Source organism: Protopterus annectens, chromosome 7.part0 (genome assembly GCF_019279795.1).
Source record: "Protopterus annectens isolate FY-2018-M chromosome 7.part0, PAN1.0, whole genome shotgun sequence".
Classification (NCBI taxonomy): Eukaryota; Metazoa; Chordata; order Ceratodontiformes; family Protopteridae; genus Protopterus; species Protopterus annectens.
This window is the reverse complement of record NC_056739.1, coordinates 1,486,362,392-1,486,380,082: the sequence shown is the minus strand read 5'-3', so window position 1 is coordinate 1,486,380,082 and position 17,691 is coordinate 1,486,362,392. Positions and strand designations below refer to the sequence as shown.

General features: G+C 41.1%; 1 protein-coding gene across 2 annotated transcripts in view; it reads right to left on the bottom strand.

Moving 5' to 3' along the window:
- Positions 1–17,691, bottom strand: part of MTMR14 (myotubularin related protein 14) — a 1,239,106-nt gene that overhangs the window by 843,791 nt on the left and 377,624 nt on the right. For both annotated transcript variants that reach the window (XM_044078037.1, XM_044078038.1), the window contains exon 8: positions 13,404–13,474. In XM_044078037.1, the coding sequence (XP_043933972.1) occupies positions 13,404–13,474 (71 nt within the window). The remainder of the gene's footprint in view (positions 1–13,403; positions 13,475–17,691) is intronic.

The following is a 17,691-nucleotide window of genomic DNA, read 5'->3' as shown; positions in this document are numbered from 1 at the left end:
CAGAATTGATCTCTTTCTGATGGAAGGCCTAAAAGCTCTAGGACACAGCTATAAATTACCATGGCAATAACTCACTGATCCAAGGTAATAGCTCTCTAAGCCACACCCTTAGATAACAGTAAGGGCAGAGATTCCTGAATGGCTCTCCTTTGGAACTTGCTGGCAAAGTCAGATGAATAATACTGTCCAATGAGACCTAGTCATCCAAAGAGGTGGCCAAGGGTATCATGCAGCCCCTTCACAGTGGCCAATGTGTGCTTCTTGTTTTGAAGATACTCAACTAAAGCCTGGGAAATTGGGTTGGTTTTCCAGTAAGGTTTGAACAAACCTATTTTTTAAGTGAAGGAAGTGTTTGCCAAGCCATCAGGTGTGGGCGTACTCTTTAGTAAACTGCCCTAGCCATAGCATTAGCACAGTCAAAATTACAGCGAATTACGTAGAAGCTGCGATAAGGGAGTTTTCCAGTTCTTCATTGATTTCAGAGCCAAGAAAGTTGGAGATCTGTTAGCTTTTTCAGTGCAACATCTACTAGGAAGGCCTCAAACCTGGAGAGGAGGAACAAAGCAGTTGAGGAAACTAAACTCCAACACAACATAGCAGATAAGAACACCATCTTACAAAATCTTGCCGATATCTTAGACTTATCAGTAGGTAAGATAGAAAAGTTTTATGGCCTTTGGTACTTAATCTATACTGAAGAGATCTCAAAGAAATCTGCCCAAGGACATGTCACTTGGTCAGAAGCTTGAAAATGGAATCAGGTTTCTTAATAGCAAAGGAAGTGGATTCCAAATTTTTTCAGACTGCATAACTGATATGACACAGTGGGACAGACGACCCAAAGTTCATCATTCTTGCTCCGATTATGAAGGCAACTCTATGAACAAGGTCAGAATGCTACAGGTCCATCTATAACACACTTCATCAGCCTGACAGTCCCACCAGTGAAGAGATATCTACTGTGGAGTGATTAGAGGTGTCTTATCATTCTTGTTCATCACAGGCAGAAAGACCCTTAGGTCCTCAGTGTGCACATCACATGACACTGAGGGGTATGAAACCCTTCTCTATACTCAGTGTTTGCAAGGAGGTGTCTGGGATAATAGAGCATGATAGGAGATGAGTATGTGAGAGGATGGTGAATGCACCGTATGACTGGAACCCAACAGTCAGGGCAGAGCATAACACTGGCAGTGCTTGGTCACAAAAGGCCTGCACTAAACATAGTAATGGTACAAAGTCTCAGCACACTACGTGTATGCTCCCACACCCACAAGAGCAGTTCCTTCCAGAAGGAAAACAAGTAAGGTATGCCCAATGTCTGCAGCTAAACCATGAACATCCACTCGCTGCAAGAGGACCTGTGTGATCTTCTACCCTCACCTGAATCATTGGGAGGTCTAGGAAAAAGACTCTTCTGTCTTGAGTACAACCGGCAAAAGTGTGCCAAGGAACTTAAGATTGCTCCACGACAGAAGGTATGGTGCAGTTATTCTCTGGATGTTCAAATCCCAGTCAGTGCATGCACCATAGAATACATCTCCCAGATGGTTCCTGGCAATACACTTCTCACATCTCTCTCTCATGGTCAGCTAGCAACAGCTGCAAGGCTAACTTCTCAAGTGTTAAGGGGAAACCCATTAGGGAGTGACAACTCACCAGTGGACTTATCAGAAGATTGATGTGACCATTGTCTGGCCTTAGACAATACTTGACACCCTGTTTCCTTCCTAGGCAGGAAACAGTGTCAGTATGGATTATGGACCATGATCAAGGAACTGAAGAACACCAGGAAGATTTCAGAAATGTAAGCATCAAAAGTGGTTGCATTTCATATCAAATGTTATAATCAAGACATGTAATGTGCAAGTGGTAGAAAAACAGAGTGTGGTGCAGTGGCAGCACATTTTGTCCTAAGCTGATGTATGACACTACAGCTTTCATCAGGAGGTGGTACATACACCCAGCCATACAAGGGAATAAAACACAAAAAACATGCTGAGCAGGAGACACTGCAAAAGGGAATCACAATAACTGTCTACTGCAGTATGCTTCTGAAATTGATCTTTTGTTCTGGTGCAGTGTTAGGCAAGACCTTAGGCAGAACATATGTTACAAAAAGTTAACAGGTCTTTTATTGTAAACAAAACAAACAAAAAAAAGTATAACATCCAAGCACCTACAAGACAAACTCAAACAGATAGAGGGTCAATTCACCTTAAAACAGTAAGGCAAACTCAGTCTAAGTAAATGAGACAACTCTTCCACTTTGACAAGTAACAGCTATTCATGCAAGTTACCAAGCTTCCTGAAGGGCAGTTATGACTTGAGAACAAAACAAAGTCATTCAGAATTAAAATCTAATCTTCCATGCTGTAAGATGAAAAGAACATAAAAGAAAAGTGCAGTGACTGTCCCGCCTGGTCACTAGAAGATCCTCCATATGTAATCTGAAGGGATCAGTATGACACATACCTTTTCTGTCCTTTATCAGAACTATATCACTCTGAGGGGAGCTAAAGCAATTTCAACTGGCTTCTCCTCCATTGCCTTGATAGGATTTTCTGCCATTTCATTTAAAACTTTGATAGGTAAGCATTTTTTTGGGACTCAATTCAATCCAATTCAAGTATTCCCATAAAGACGGATACAATGACAGACAGATTTCACTTGTGGCCCAGCTGTATGAACATCTAATGTGGTCTATTGGAATGCTGTTTTCCCTGGAAGCTGAAAAGCCATTGTCAGAAAGTTTAGGGAAATAGTAAATTCTTTTAACTCCACGGTCAACTTGCAAAGCTTGCATGACTGCAGGCCAGAATCTTTGCAAGCTACATGGCAGTAATGATGCCTGTTACTGCCTAGGGAAAACCTGTAAACTGGTACTTTTTGAAGGCTATGGCAGCTTAGGTCGAAGCAGGCATGTCTTTCAAAAAGATAAGCACATCCTTCTGATGTAGGTATCATGTTCTTTGAACTATCTATGGCTCCAAAATATGCTCATCAATTAGAGTCTGAGACATCTTCCATCAGTACTTGACATGGAAAGGCTGAAGAAAGGTTTTGCCTATATTCAGCTTAACAATCTAGACTCGGGTCCAATTTCCGATCAGTTGAGCTCCTTCCCAAAGGAAAGGATCATTGAAAAGTTCAAATCCAAACAAACTCTAAATGCTCCTACAGAATCCTCAGGCTATATTAAAATATCCCCATGTGAATCATGACATTCTGAGCTATCATAGTGTAGACCAATATGGTTCAATATCCAGCTGACAATCTGAGCTGGAAAGCAGCCCACAGGAACAAGGACACTATATACAATAGCCTCTTCTGCACCTGAAAGACTGCCTCCTGAACAATGCTTAGCAAAGCTTTTAGAAATCATTTCTGATGTGATGTGGAAAAAATCAGACTTTTAATGACACTCTTGTACAGAGGTATGGAGGCCTTACAGTCTCCAATTGGATCTTTATTCAAGTGGAACTTCTGCTGAGCAGGGGAGCAAAGTTTAAAGACGGTAAAACAGCGGAGGATGGCTCGCTCACTCTGGTTGATGAAGGAAGGTGAGGATGTTGCACCACTTGAAGGATAAAGGGACAGTCACAGAAATCAGAGGTTGTGTCAACAGACTGTGCTGCATCTGTTAATTGGTGGATGTAGGCAGTCCGGGACGACCATATTTTTTAGCACAAGCATAGCAGGCTTTACTGCATCTGCTAGTCACTAAAGGGAGGTGTGAAAGCTAAAGATCGGGGTTTCCCCAGAAGTTAAGATACTACCCTAGGAACCTTCTCATATCTGTTACAGGCCTAGAAACATAGGAGTCTCCACCCTTGAGCTGTTCCATTAAAGGGAGTGGCTTCAGCATGAGGTGTTGAATAGAATTAAGGGATGGGAAGGAAGGAGTGAGTTCTGGTAAAAAGCGAATGCTCAGCTGTTGTGGAGGGTTGTGTTTGTATTGATTACCAAGTAGTGACATAAGAATTAATACAGAAGAGAAAGAGAAAAAAAAAGTCAAAGGATCACATGAATTCTTGTCTACTGAGAACCCTTAGGGATCCAGCATTGGAATTAGCAGCTTTAAATGGTCTAGCAAATAGTCTTTCAAATTTGTTTGGATGATGAAATTATTCACATAAGGACAGATCCCTTTCAGCCTTACAGTTACAATTAACACAAGACACTTGGAGAAAATTCCCTGAGCTGATGCCACACCAAAGGAGGACATGCTGCACTCCTACCTGAAAGCCGAGAAAGGCCCTGTGGTATATGAACAATGGCACATCAGTAAATCATTTTCATATTTAAAGTCACAACTCAGGCCCTCTAGACAAAAGTGTTTATAGAGTTATTTAACTTCCTGTATTTTCAGAGTTGCTTATTCAGAGGCTTGACAAGTCCAGAAAGGTCCTCATTAGCTCTCTTTGTGGGCAAAAGAAATGATCTAGGATAATAACCCAGTGCATTGCAATGGGGAATAAACAATTACTATTGTCTCTTTCTTTATCTAAGAGAAGCAGTGCTGCCTTGTAAAGTAGTGATCTACAACACCTTTGGAAAAGGCTGTACCAGACACTTTAACAAGAAATTTTCATCACTTGCCCATAAACCCACTGAAATTGTTTAGAACTTCTCAAAGTCTGAAGTCCTGTCCACACAGACATAACTATTGGCAGGGGAGCTAAAGCTTGACAAATAACAAGGATGAGGGAATTTCACTCCAGCAAAACTGCAGACAGACCCATGCAGTAATTCAGAAGCATTTTTTGCATTCAAAATGAATGAGCAAACCAAAATATAAAATGTGCCACTTGTATACCCTAACCCCAAATAGGGACTAATCCCTCCTGGGGGGAGTTTAGCTGCAAAGTGCTGACCTCAAAAAAAAAAAAAAAAGCACTAATCAAAAGACTTGTTGAAAAAATAAATTATTTTAAGCAGTAATCAACTGTTTTAAAATCTTAGCACAATCAAATTCCAGAGGCACACTTGTTAACCAGGAAAACAGGATTATAAATTTATATTTTGATAATTCAGAATAAGAATCAACAGACAAAATGGTCCAATTATCTTGGAGCTGGAGGAATGTAGTTCTCTTCATCAATGTCCAATATTCTTAGAATCTTTATATGACAGAATGGAATCATCCAAAATCAATTTCTTACTACCCTTTGAGGCAGCCAAATCTATATGGTCTAGGTCAGGTGAAAGGGTTTTAAACCACTGTTCAGAGAATTGAGGCACAATGCAATACCTTTCATACTCCTTAACACCTCTGTAAATAGCAGACTGCTTAAAAGGCTGAGCCATTAAAACTTTTAGATTTTCAAGCAAAGTGGAAATGCTGAAAACAAATAAACCTTGACAAGTACAGTCTTAATCAACCTGTAAAACTTGACTTTAATTCTTAGTGACAGAATTCCGCTCAAACTCTTCTGATGTGGTTCTAAAAGTGAAGTCCTCTGTTCACTTTCTCCCCTATGGAGACTCTCTGCAGTCTTCACAGTCAGAATTCCTGTTCACTAAAGCAGCTAGCTGTGAGGGCTGAGTTGGCTCTGAACCTAAAAGAACGACTCCTTGCTAAAGCCACCCAACAACAGCTGTCACTTTTAGAGATAGATATGCACAGTTCCAGTGGTCAATGTCAGAGAATAAGGGTTAAGTCACCAGGACATAGTCTTTTGCTTTTACACTGCAAACTGAGGTAAACTGGCAGCAGAAACAATGGAGAAAACTGGAATTCTGACACAATCTCCACGCAAAGTTCTCGGATAAATGGCGTACTAAGGAATCCACAGGCTGTTTTCTAACAGAACCCATACATTTCTTTATTTTAGACCACTCAAGATACAAGACAATACACTTTCATAGTCCCAGAAATGTCAGGAGGTTGCTCAGAAGCACAACAACCCTTTCACTGAACGAGTGTCAACACACAAGCAAAAAACAAAGCAATTTATAAACAGAATTCCTGACTTCAACAGCATAAGGACCGGATTTTTTTTCAATATTAAGCAGTAAAGTTAAAAAGTAATATATTTCATTCAGCAGGCTGGTATGTAATATGACTCTCTCAACTTGACAGTAGGAGTGTGAAAGCAACTGCAAGCACCTAGTCCAAAAATAGACTGCTCTTCAACTCTGCCCAAGACACTAACACAGCAAATCACAGATTAAAAAAAAACAAACTCCCGAGATGTGCAACATATAACCTCCACCATCACACAATTAGTCCTGCATAAATATAGATCTAAAATGCAGCTTTCCCTCTACTGTTGGGTCACGCAGTAAAACTCTGAAAAAGATTTCAATGATAAAGACAAATACACAGAATACTTGTGCACACTGCCAGTAAAGTCTGTTCTAATGAAAATTCTCTTCACAAACTCTGTTACTGAATTTCACACTTCTATTTAAGTTTATATGGTACAGTTCTTATTGTTCACTAAGGAACTTTTGATTGGAGGGTATTTAAAAGTTCAGTTGTAGCCATCTTTGTCTCTTTCTCACAACTATAACTGACCTCAGCAGCAACAAATGCCGGCCTATAGTGTGAATTATATGACTAGTGAAATGCAGTTGCTGCTGGTGTACAGTTAACTATCATGGCTATAGCACACCACATAACATAAAATATAATCAACAGTTGTGTTGAGATATACATTACATATGACATTTTATTGTATTCTGCACATTACGGGTACTTCTGAATCTCTAACCATGTCTTGGTGAAGGACAATTTTGGCACTGCTGTCCTACCCATAAATACAACACATACTATCTATGACTTGTTACAGTCAATACTAGAAATTCACCTACCAGAGAAGGCACTGATACTACGGTGCTACACTCCCAGTCTTCTGCCAGCTGGTGAAGCAGAAATGAGGTGAGTTACATCAGTGGAACTAATTTCAACTGAAAGACACTTCCGGAAATGCACTGTACCCATGGGTAGTTTGGAGGGTGGCAGGAGAGAGCTCAGTAGTATATGGTCCTGCATCATGGCAAGTAAATCCACTACAGGAAACTAGTTGGAAGATAATTGGTAGTACCAGTATCATAATATTAATGTCTTCTCTGCTAGGCGAGTCTCCCAAGATTGAATTATAACCAGTTGTAAACATTGTCTAATTACTGATCCTGTGCTAATGTGGCCCGTTACGGTCCAAGTGTACTGAAAAAGTTTAACCTCTAAATAATATACTCCCGATTTTCAATAAATCTCATATGGATATGTACCACATGGTCTGTAGTGTGCATTACTACATGCAATGTATATTCCCCACTGCTATACAACTCTTTCCACATTAAATGATGCGGAAGCCAACCTCTCTCTAGGGTGACTTCTTTACTGCCAACACTAATCTACTGTACCTGCACATATAATGTAAAATGGAGGTACTTTGCACTCTTACTGTGCATTGGTAATGTTTACATTCTAATGTTTGCCATCTTCTTTTAATACTCTTAACAATGTTTACATTCTGACATCTGTTAGTAATGCTTATATTCTTCAGTTTACTGTATTTCTTGCACTTGTAGCACTCTCTATATTTTGTTGTCTGTTTTATTCATTGTATTGGTCTAAACAGCCCAGCTAAGTCTGAACAGCATCTTCAGCCCATTTCACCTACCCGTTTAACAAAAGAATATGGGCAGCTAAACAGTGGGTCTGAAGGGGTGGAGCAGGCAAAAATTGTAACATGAAGTGGACTACAGAGCTTTAAATGAAATAGAATGCCATACAGGCTGCCAGAATTCTAAGGCAATGGCAGAAGCAAGACCACCACACACTTCAAAAATGGAGGAATAATGTCGGACACTCAACATTTCAGAGAAAACAATAGTTGCCAAATGATACAGAGGATGATTATTTTATTAATCTTTTATTTCCAGATTTCACATTTTTCTCCTTTTTCTTTCCCAAATTAATCTTTAGCATTAGATTTTGACTAGTTCTCATAAAATTCAAATGCTCTACATCTCTCTTACAACTTTCAGAGGTGCACTCATCGATAAAGGCCACTATGACTTCTCAGAAAAGAGAGGGAGACTGTGGCTCAGGAAAGATGGGGCAGTTCTTAACAAGGTTTTCTAGACCTATGTGCACAAGACATTTGATTGGGTAATTCAAGGTCAGAATGTGTTTGCTATACTAGCACTCTAATTGTTTTCTAGTATAAGCAAGCAAATCTGCTGAAAGTGAAAACAAGCTGAATTAAAATGTGTGGCAAGCTCCAGTCCTGCTTAACTATCTTGTTACCAGACTCCTGAAAGACTGTGGCTGAGTAGTCCCAATATCAGTTTCTCTAAAACTTAAGGTGTGAAGATGCTGTAAAACCAATGAAAGCTCTATAAGCATTAATCTATTGATTCAAGGATGATCTCTATCACATTTCAATGGCGAATTCCAAGCTGGCACCATATTCCATTACTAGCTGTACAGATCAACTGAAAAATGTAAATATTCCCTTGCAGATATCTTCCTTCCTATGTGCATTCTTTAGTTTCAAAACCAAGGCCACTGCTTAACGAGGGCTAGAAGCAGTTCAGAACGAATGCTGGCTAGTATCTGGTACTTTGCAATACCTAATCTGTTTTAAGTGTTCCACTGAAGTTTGACTATAAATCATGGCATTTTCTAACTTAAATGTCACAATGCATTTTGAAACTCATATTAAAATTATGAGGGGGGAATAAAGTTTCATAAACGTTTTATTAAGAACGCACTCAAATAATTTTATTACATCTTTCACTGCCATCCCTTGAAGGAATAGCATCAGGTGCATCCATAAAATTTAATGAATGGAAGCATACACATGCACTGTGCTGCATCTATTAAAGTCTATGGATGCACTCATGTGCACCCTCTACACAGGCATCACTGAAGGTAAATTTCAATGAACTTTTTGGTGATGTCACATAGGGGAAATAAAATTATAAGAAGCTTGAAATTTTACATGTAGTGCCAGAAAACAACTAATAGAAAGAAAATGCAGGACAGCTCTACAGGTACAACATGCCGTGATGCATAAGCTAACTTAGAAACTGTGATGGACTAGTAACTAATGAAAGTGCCAAATAGTGAACATAATGTAGGACTAAAGTAATGTGCCTATAGACTAAATTTAACCAAAAGTCATCCTTATGTGTTTCAGGATAGCAATGAATCTACTGGCAGCATGTAAGGTAACAGACAAGAGGACAGATGATAACTGATCCATTGCCACAGCAGAACTAAACTAATCCACAGATCCATAGGTGTGTACTAGGCTATTGGCCCTGGAGCCTTTACAAGACTAGCCCATAGGATTACCGTGGCACTGTGCCACCCGACCTTAGTTCCCAGTGCCTCTGTTGAGTAGAGCCACTGGAGCGATCCCCGGGTGAATTTTCTATTTCCCATCCACTCATCAAGATTTCTCTTGAAGAGGGCCAGTGAGGTGCTCTGCTTGACATGTATGGGAAGTCTACTCCATAGCATGGGCAGTCTCTGGGTTATGAACCTGTCCCTCCAGCTTGTTCTGTTTATTGTGGCAATGAGAATGAGGTCTCTGCACCATGTGGTGCGGAGGGATTGGGATTTCTTTAGATGCAGCATTTTTAACAGAGCTGGGTGAGACATGGCTTTGTAACTCAAGCAGAAATTGCCTCTAAGTAGGCGATATGAGTCAGAGAATAGAGTTTTTTGAGTCTGTCCATATAGGAAAAGTGTTTAAGGCCTAGGATCCTCTGTGAGGTACTTTTGCGGCCTCTCCAGTTGTTGCAGGTGTCCAAGTGAGGTACATGCCAAATGGGGTATTGTACTCGATGAATGGCCTAATGAGGGAAGAGTAGAGGGAGACAATGAACTCTTTCTTCCTGGATGCAAAACCCTTAGCAATGAAATGTGCCACACAAAAGGACTTTCTGACCACAGTGGCAATGTGGTGGTCAAAAGAGAGGTTGCTGTCAACCTGTGTTCCCAGATCTCTTATAACACCTTCTGTGTTCAGTGGACCTACCATCGATGAGGTAATTCATGGGAAGCAGGTTTTTCCCAAAAGGGATGACAACACATTTTTTGGCATTAAGTTTAAGGCCATGGTTCTGACACCAGTCGCTGGTCTCAGGGAGGCCTTTCTGTAGGATGTCAACATCAATTGGGGAGTTAATAGCTCCCAACTTGCAATCATCTGCAAACTTTGTCAGCTAGAGTCCCTTCGTGTTGGCCTGGACTTCAGAGAAGTATATACCAAACAGGAGAGTACCCAGGACCGAACCCTGTGGGACTCCACTTGTGACTGGTTGGCAGTCTGACTTGGAGTCAGCTACTGCCACACTGTGGGTTCTATCTGTAAGCCAGTTTGAAACCCACCTAAGCTAGGGGTTGATGCCTAGCTTAGTGAGTTTTTCTATGATTCCTGTGTGGGGAATGGTATCAAACACTTTGGCCAGATCAAGATAGGCTGTATGAACCACCTTCTCTTCCATCCACAGCTCTGGTGACTGACTCAAAGAAGTTGGCCAGATTGAGCAGGCATGATCTACCCTTCACAGAAATCAAACTGTGCGGGATCCAGAATTTGGAGATTACCTACATCCTTCTTTATTAGGTCCATGATGATGCACTCCATAGCTTTGCATATCAGACTCATCAGGCTAATGGAGCGATAGTTCTCCAGAGTCTGTAGTCACTCCTCCTTTGTGGAGAGGGATGACTGTAGCAGTGCACCATTCAGTACGGACAAAGCATGACGTGAGGCTGATATTGAACAGGCCACACACGTGATGTGCCAATTCACTCCACAGTTCATGCAGAACACAGCTTGGGATATTGTCAGGCCCCATAGAAGCTGTATTCTTGGCCTTGGACAGTGCTGTTTTAACCTGTGCAGCAGTAATACTGGGTGCCTGGCAATCTACTGGTATTGTGATTAGTCCTTTGGTGGGGGAGAGAGTGGAAAAGTTGGCACTGAATCTGTTGGCCAATGTATTGGCAATATCTGTTGACTTGGTATAAGAGGTACCACTGTGCAGTAGCTCAGAGCAAATCTGGGTATTGCCATAGAGATTCTTTACATAACTATAGAAGGCCTTGTGGTTGTCTTTACTACCTGCTGCAATTCTGTTTTCATAACTAGCTCTAGTGGATGTGATGAGGGGATCTCAATTTTTGCTGAGGCTGATAAGGGAGTTTTTCCAGTCTTGGGACTTCACGTTATTCCGCATCAGTTTCCTCCTTCTGTTGTAGAGTTTGTTTATGGCAAGGGACCACCAGATTGGCTTCCTTTTTTTGGAGGAGAGCGTCTTGGTTCTATTGGGTATGGCGAGATCCATGCATTTGTGTACATGTTCATACAGTGCACTGGTGTATGATTCGGCGGTCATGCAACTATTCTCCATTTGCATGGGTGCTGTGAAGTTAGCCACTTCTGTTTTTAGGAGCCCAAAGTTAGCTTTGGAGAAGTTTTTCATGGTGGTTACTTTTGAGGGACGGGTGGGAGGGATGTGGATTTCCAAGGTGATTAGTTTGTGGTCAGATCTAACCAAGGAGGAGTTGGCTATTGGCATAGAGCAATGGTAGCCCTTGTTAGTAACAACCAGGTCAAGGATGTTGCTACCTCTAGTGGGGGTTAAGAACGAGCTGGTCCAGGGCACTGGAAGTAATGAATTCCAGGAAATGCTGGGCAAGTGTATTGGTACACAAGTAGTTTTCCCAGTTAATGGAGGGGTAGTTGAAGTCACCCAGTATGAGAGTGTTAGGTTGGACCCTAATATTCTCCAGGGTGCTTAGGAACGTGGAGTGTGAGTCTTGGGACATGGTTGGGGATCTGTAGCAAGCTACGACTTGAATTGCTGTCTTACCCAATGTTAGCTGCACCTGAAGTATCTCTGATGCATTATGTTGGGCTACCAGTCTGCAGGTGTATGCATCCTTTATGAATATGGAAATGCCACAGCCTTTGGAGCTTCGGTCTAAGTTCTGGGGCCGAAAGGTGTGGAATGAGTTATAGCCTGGCAGTGCAGGGGTACTTTCTTCTGTCTTGAACCAGGTCTCTGTTAGAGTACAAATGTCGATCTCAAGCAAGTGCATTTTGAGATTTAGGCTTCTAGCATTGAGAAGCATGACCCTCAGATTGCATTTCTTTGCAGCTGTTACGGTGGTAATTTGGTCTTTGGAACACCACCTAAAAAGGCACTATAGGGTGGCAAAAGCCTTGGCCAGTATCTAGAAGCCCAGGGGTGAGAGATGCAGGCCATCTCTGGCAAAGCATTGAGGTCTGTTAATCTTGTCATCCCAGGCAGACAGATACTGGATCCCCTAAGAATGACACCAGAAACTTAGCCAATTGTTGAACTTGATCATTTTCTGATTGCACTGTGGTATCATTCTGGGTGATGGTAGGAGGCTGCTCAGGGCTAGGATCATACCTGCCTGGGCTACATAATCCGAGAGATGTTCCTTGTCTCTTTTCATGTAGTTCAGGGAGGTATGTCTCAGGTCATTCACACCCACATGTACAATGACAGAGTCATATTTGTACCCGTTAAGGGACATGAGTGCGTGCATTATGCGGCAGATCCTGGCAACTGACAGGTAGCTGACTGTTACTATCTCCTTTTTCAACCTAGTGAGTGTGCCATCAGTGTGCCTCATGCTCCAAACAGATGTCACCCATTTGGTGAGCCACAGCTGCCTTCCCCTAGGATGAATGAGCCAACAGTAGTTGCTCACCCCTATTCTCCCCAGCCACCTCCTGCAGACACCCAAACCACTTATCAAATTCAAGACTGTGCAGCACACTTGGGGCTTTTTGTCTCTAAGCAATGGAGCTGGCTTCTTAACCTTCATTCTTTTTTGTTTCTGATTTTCTTTTTTTCCCTTTTTCCATCTCCTCTCCTTCGTATACTTACATTTAAGGTTAGATTCTAAGTAGTTCTTATTTTTTTTTATAGTCCACATCACTTCTAGCTAGATTTGAGGTGCCTCATCTAAAAAAAGGATTATTTTGACCTTTTCTTCACACGGAGAGAAGTCAGTTTTCCAGTCTGCATGAGCCTTTTTCAGCAGTACAGTTAAAGCTGGCACAGTAAAAACAAATACAGACAATGTGGTTTACGTGCAAGTGCTTAAGCTGCTTAATAAAATTGCTTGATGCGCAAGCCTGGTTTTGATTCTGATAAAAATGCAATGAAAAACAATTTTTGTCAACAAAGATCGAAGGATTTAAATGGCAGTTCTGACAAGAACAAATACTAAAAAATAAGAGAATTCTTCTTTTTAAACTTGCTGGTATGGTACTTTCTAATTTGCCACATTAGTCTATTGCTGTTATCTAGTAAAACAAAAAAGCCTCTCAAAATAGATGCACGGAGTTGCTGAAATTCACTACCATTTTGCCCTCTATTCATCTACATACCTGATTCCAGTTGAAGACCAGGCCTTCTGCCATATAGTCTCGGTCTTTATAAGCCTTAAAAAATTCACAGCCTTAAAAAAAAAAAAAAAAAAAAAAACAGAAGGAAAACACTTAAGATGCAACTTTGGAAAAATACTATAATTATTAGATAACTTTGCACTTGGTAACATCTATAATTTTGATGAAAAAAAATATATCGTCACGGACTCATCCACAAATTAAGCATAGTCCTTCTTGTGCACATCTAGTCCTTGAAAGTTCTTTCACTTTTACAGTTAAACATTAGTTAATATGGCTACAAGTGAAAATGCGGTACAAAATACAGAAAAATGACAGGATACTATACTAAAAATGCAAAATTAAACTATGCATTTTCAAACCAGATTTATTCTGCTGAAGTTTTATGAAAATAACAATAAAAGAAAGTAAATTTTAAAGGTAAAACAGAGCTGTAAAGAGGCATACTGGTATCTCTGGTAGGATACTCATGTTGCCCTCACATTCCACAGCAAGTTATCCATTATCCAGTAAATAAATCTACTTAGTAAAGGACATAATTTAAACTTATTTTCACAGATGCTTATTTTACATATATAAGGAATAGCATCAGGTGCATCCATAAAATTTAATGAATGGAAGCATACACATGCACTGTGCTGCATCTATTAAAGTCTATGGATGCACTCATGTGCACCCTCTACACAGGCATCACTGAAGGTAAAGCTCAATGAACTTTTTGGTGATGTCACATAGTGGAAACTAACATTTTATGAAGGTTGTAATTTTAAATATAGTACCAGAAAACAACTAATAGAAAGAAAATGCAGGACAGCTCTACAGGTACAACATGCCGTGATGCATAAGCTAACTTAGAAACTGTGATGGACTAGTAACTAATGAAAGTGCCAAATAGTGAACATAATGTAGGACTAAAGTAATGTGCCTATAGACTAAATTTAACCAAAAGTCATCCTTATGTGTTTCAGGATAGCAATGAATCTACTGGCAGCATGTAAGGTAACAGACAAGAGGACAGATGATAACTGATCCATTGCCACAGCAGAACTAAACTAATCCACAGATCCATAGGTGTGTACTAGGCTATTGGCCCTGGAGCCTTTAAGCAAACCCAGCCCAAAGTGATTACCTCCTGGCATCGGGCCAACCTATCTTTAGTTTCAGTAGCCTGTTGAGAGCAACTGGAGGATCCCTGGGATGAATTTTGTATTTCCCATCCACCATCAAAAATTTCTTTTTACAAAGAGGCCAAAGTAAAGTGCCTGTTTGACATGTTTGGGAGTCTATCCCATAGTAGGGCAGTCTCTGGTTATGAACCTGTCCCTCCAGCATGTTATGTTGATTGTGGTAATGTGAGGTTGGAGGTCTCTGGAGGTGTGGCAGCTGAGGGATTGGGATTTTTGTATGTAGCATTTTATAACAGAGCTGGGTCAGGACATGGCTTTATAAGTCAAGCAGACTTAAGCAGGTACAGAGCATATGAGACAGAGAAAAGAAGCTGTCCATAAGTAGGACAAATGTTTAAGGTCTAGGATCCTCTTTGTGAGGTACTTTTGCAGCCTCTCCAGTTGTTTCAGGTGTCTAGTGAGGGGGTCTAGTGAGGTACATGCCAAATGGGACATTGTACTCGATGATTGGCCTAATCCTCTTCCTGGATGCAAAACCCTTAGTAATGAGATGTGCCATGTAGAAGGACTTTCTGACCACAGTGGCAGTGTGGTGATCAAAAGAGAGGTTGCTGTCAGCCTGTGTTCCCATATCTCTTATAACACCTTCTGTGTTTAGTGGACTTCCATCATTGTGGTAGTTCACGGGTACTGGGTTTTTCCCAAAGGGTATGACAACACATTTTTTGGCATTGAACTTAAGGCCATGATTCTGACACCAGTCATTGGTCTCAGTGAGGCCTTTTTCTAGGATGTTAACATCCCTTGGGGAGTTAATAATAGCTCCCAATTTGCAATTGTCTGTTAACTTTGTTAGCCAGAGTCCCTTCGTGTTGGACTGGACTTCTGAGAACTAGATAGCAAACAGGAGAGGACTCAGGACCAATCTCTGTAGGACTTCACTTGTCACTGGTCAGCAGTCTGACTTGGAGTCAGCTACTTTCACACTCTGGGTTCTATCTGTGAGCCAGTTTGCAACCCATCTAGTGATATAGGGGTTGATGCCTAGTTTAGACAGTTTTTCTATGATTCCTGAGTGGGGAATGGTATCAAACGCCTTGGCCAAATCAAAGTAGCCTGTATGAAACACCTTGCCTTCATCCACAGCTCTGGTGTCTGACTCAAAGAAATTGACCAAATTATGCAGGCATGATCTAGCCTTCATGAAACCAAACTGTGTGGAATCCAGAGTTTGGAGATTTCCTATATCCTTGTTTATTAGGTCCATGATGATGTGTTCCATATCTTTGCATATCAGACTTGCCAGGCTAATGGGGAGATAGTTCCCAGGGTCTGTATTCACTCCTCCTTTGTGTAGAGGGATGACTATAGCAGTGTGCCATTTGGTAGGGACAAAGCCTGAGGTGAGGCTGTGATTGAACAGGGCACAAAGGTGAGGTGCCAGTTCACACTGTAGTTCATGTAGAACACAGCCAGGGATATTGTCAGGTCCCACTGAGGATGTATTCTTGGCCTTGGACAGTGCTGTTTTAAGCTGTGCAGCAGTAATACTGAGTGCCTGCCAATCTACTGGTATTTTATTTATTTATTTTTATTTATTGCATTTGCTTACTGGGAAAGTCCACTGGGCCTAAAAGAGCCCATTTTCGGTGGAGGCCCGGGGAGAAAAGCTCCGACAAGAACATAGATGCAGAAAAACAAAATTAAACATTAATTGGTACAGAAGTAGAAACAGTGTTACACATAGTGGTTATAGTAATATATACAGAATATATACATAAGTCAGGAATTTAGTTGGTTTGATTACAGTAACATATATAGAATATATACATAAAAGCAGGAATTTAGTTGGTTGCCAGATGAATTCAGAGTGGTATTGTAATTGGTCCTTGGGGGGGTGGGAGTTGGCACTGAATCTGTTGGCCAGTATATTGGTAATATCTGTTTGCTTGGTATAGGAGGCACCATTGTTCTACTGCAAATCTGGGTATTGCGGTGGAGGTTCTTTACATAACTATAGAAGGCCTTGTGGTTGTCTTTACCATTTGCTGCAATTCTGTTTTCATAGCTAGGATTAGAGGATTTGATGAGGGATCGCAACTTTTTGTTGAGGCTGATAAGGGAGTTTTTCCAGTCTTGGGACTTCACCTTATTCCACATCAGTTTCCTCCTTCTGTTGTAGAGATTAATATAGTAGGGGACCACCAGATTGGCGTCCTTTTTTTGAAGGAGAGTGTCTTGGTTCTACTGGGTATGGAGAGATCCATGCATTTGTGTACTTGTTCGTACAGTGCATTGGTGTATGATTCGGCAGTCATGCAACTATTCTCCATTTGCATGGGTGAAATGAAGTTAGCCACCTCTGTTCCTAGGAGCCCAAAGTTAGCTTTGGAGAAGTTTTTCATGGTGGTTATCTTTATGGGAGTGAGGGGGTGATGGATTTTGCAAGTTGATTAGTTTGTGGTCAGATCTAACCAGGGAGTAGATGACTATTGCTGTAGAGCAACATTCATCCATCTTAGTAATGACCAAGTCAAGGATTTTGCTACCTCTAGTGGGGGTAAGAACGAGTTGGTTCAGGGCATTTGGAATTATTAATTCAGGAAATGTTGAGGCAAGTGTATTGGTACAAGAGTAGTTTTCCCATTTAATGGAGGTAGTTGAAGCTGCCCAGCATGAGAGGTGCACATAGGTTGGACCTTGATATTCTCCAGGGTGTTTAGGAATGTGGAGTGTGAGTCTTGGACATGGTTGGGGACCTATACCAGGCTACAACCTGAATTGCTGTCTTACCCAATGTTAGCTGCACCTGAAGTACAGCATCTCTGATGCGTTATGTTGGGCTACCAGTCTGGAGGTGTGCGGATCCTTTATGAATATGGAAACACCACCACCTTTGGGGCTTTAGTCCAAGTTCTGGAGCCAAAAGGTGTGGAATGATTTATAGTCTGGTAGTGTAGGGGTGCTTTCTGCTGCTTTAAACCAGGTCTCTGTTACAGCACAAATGTCAATGTTCTCCATTTTGAGGAGTGCTTCGAGCGAGTACATTTTGAGATTTAGACTTCTAGCGTTGAACATGACCCTCAGATTGCATTTATTTGTAGCTGTTATGGTGGTAATTTGGTCTTTGGAACACCACCTAA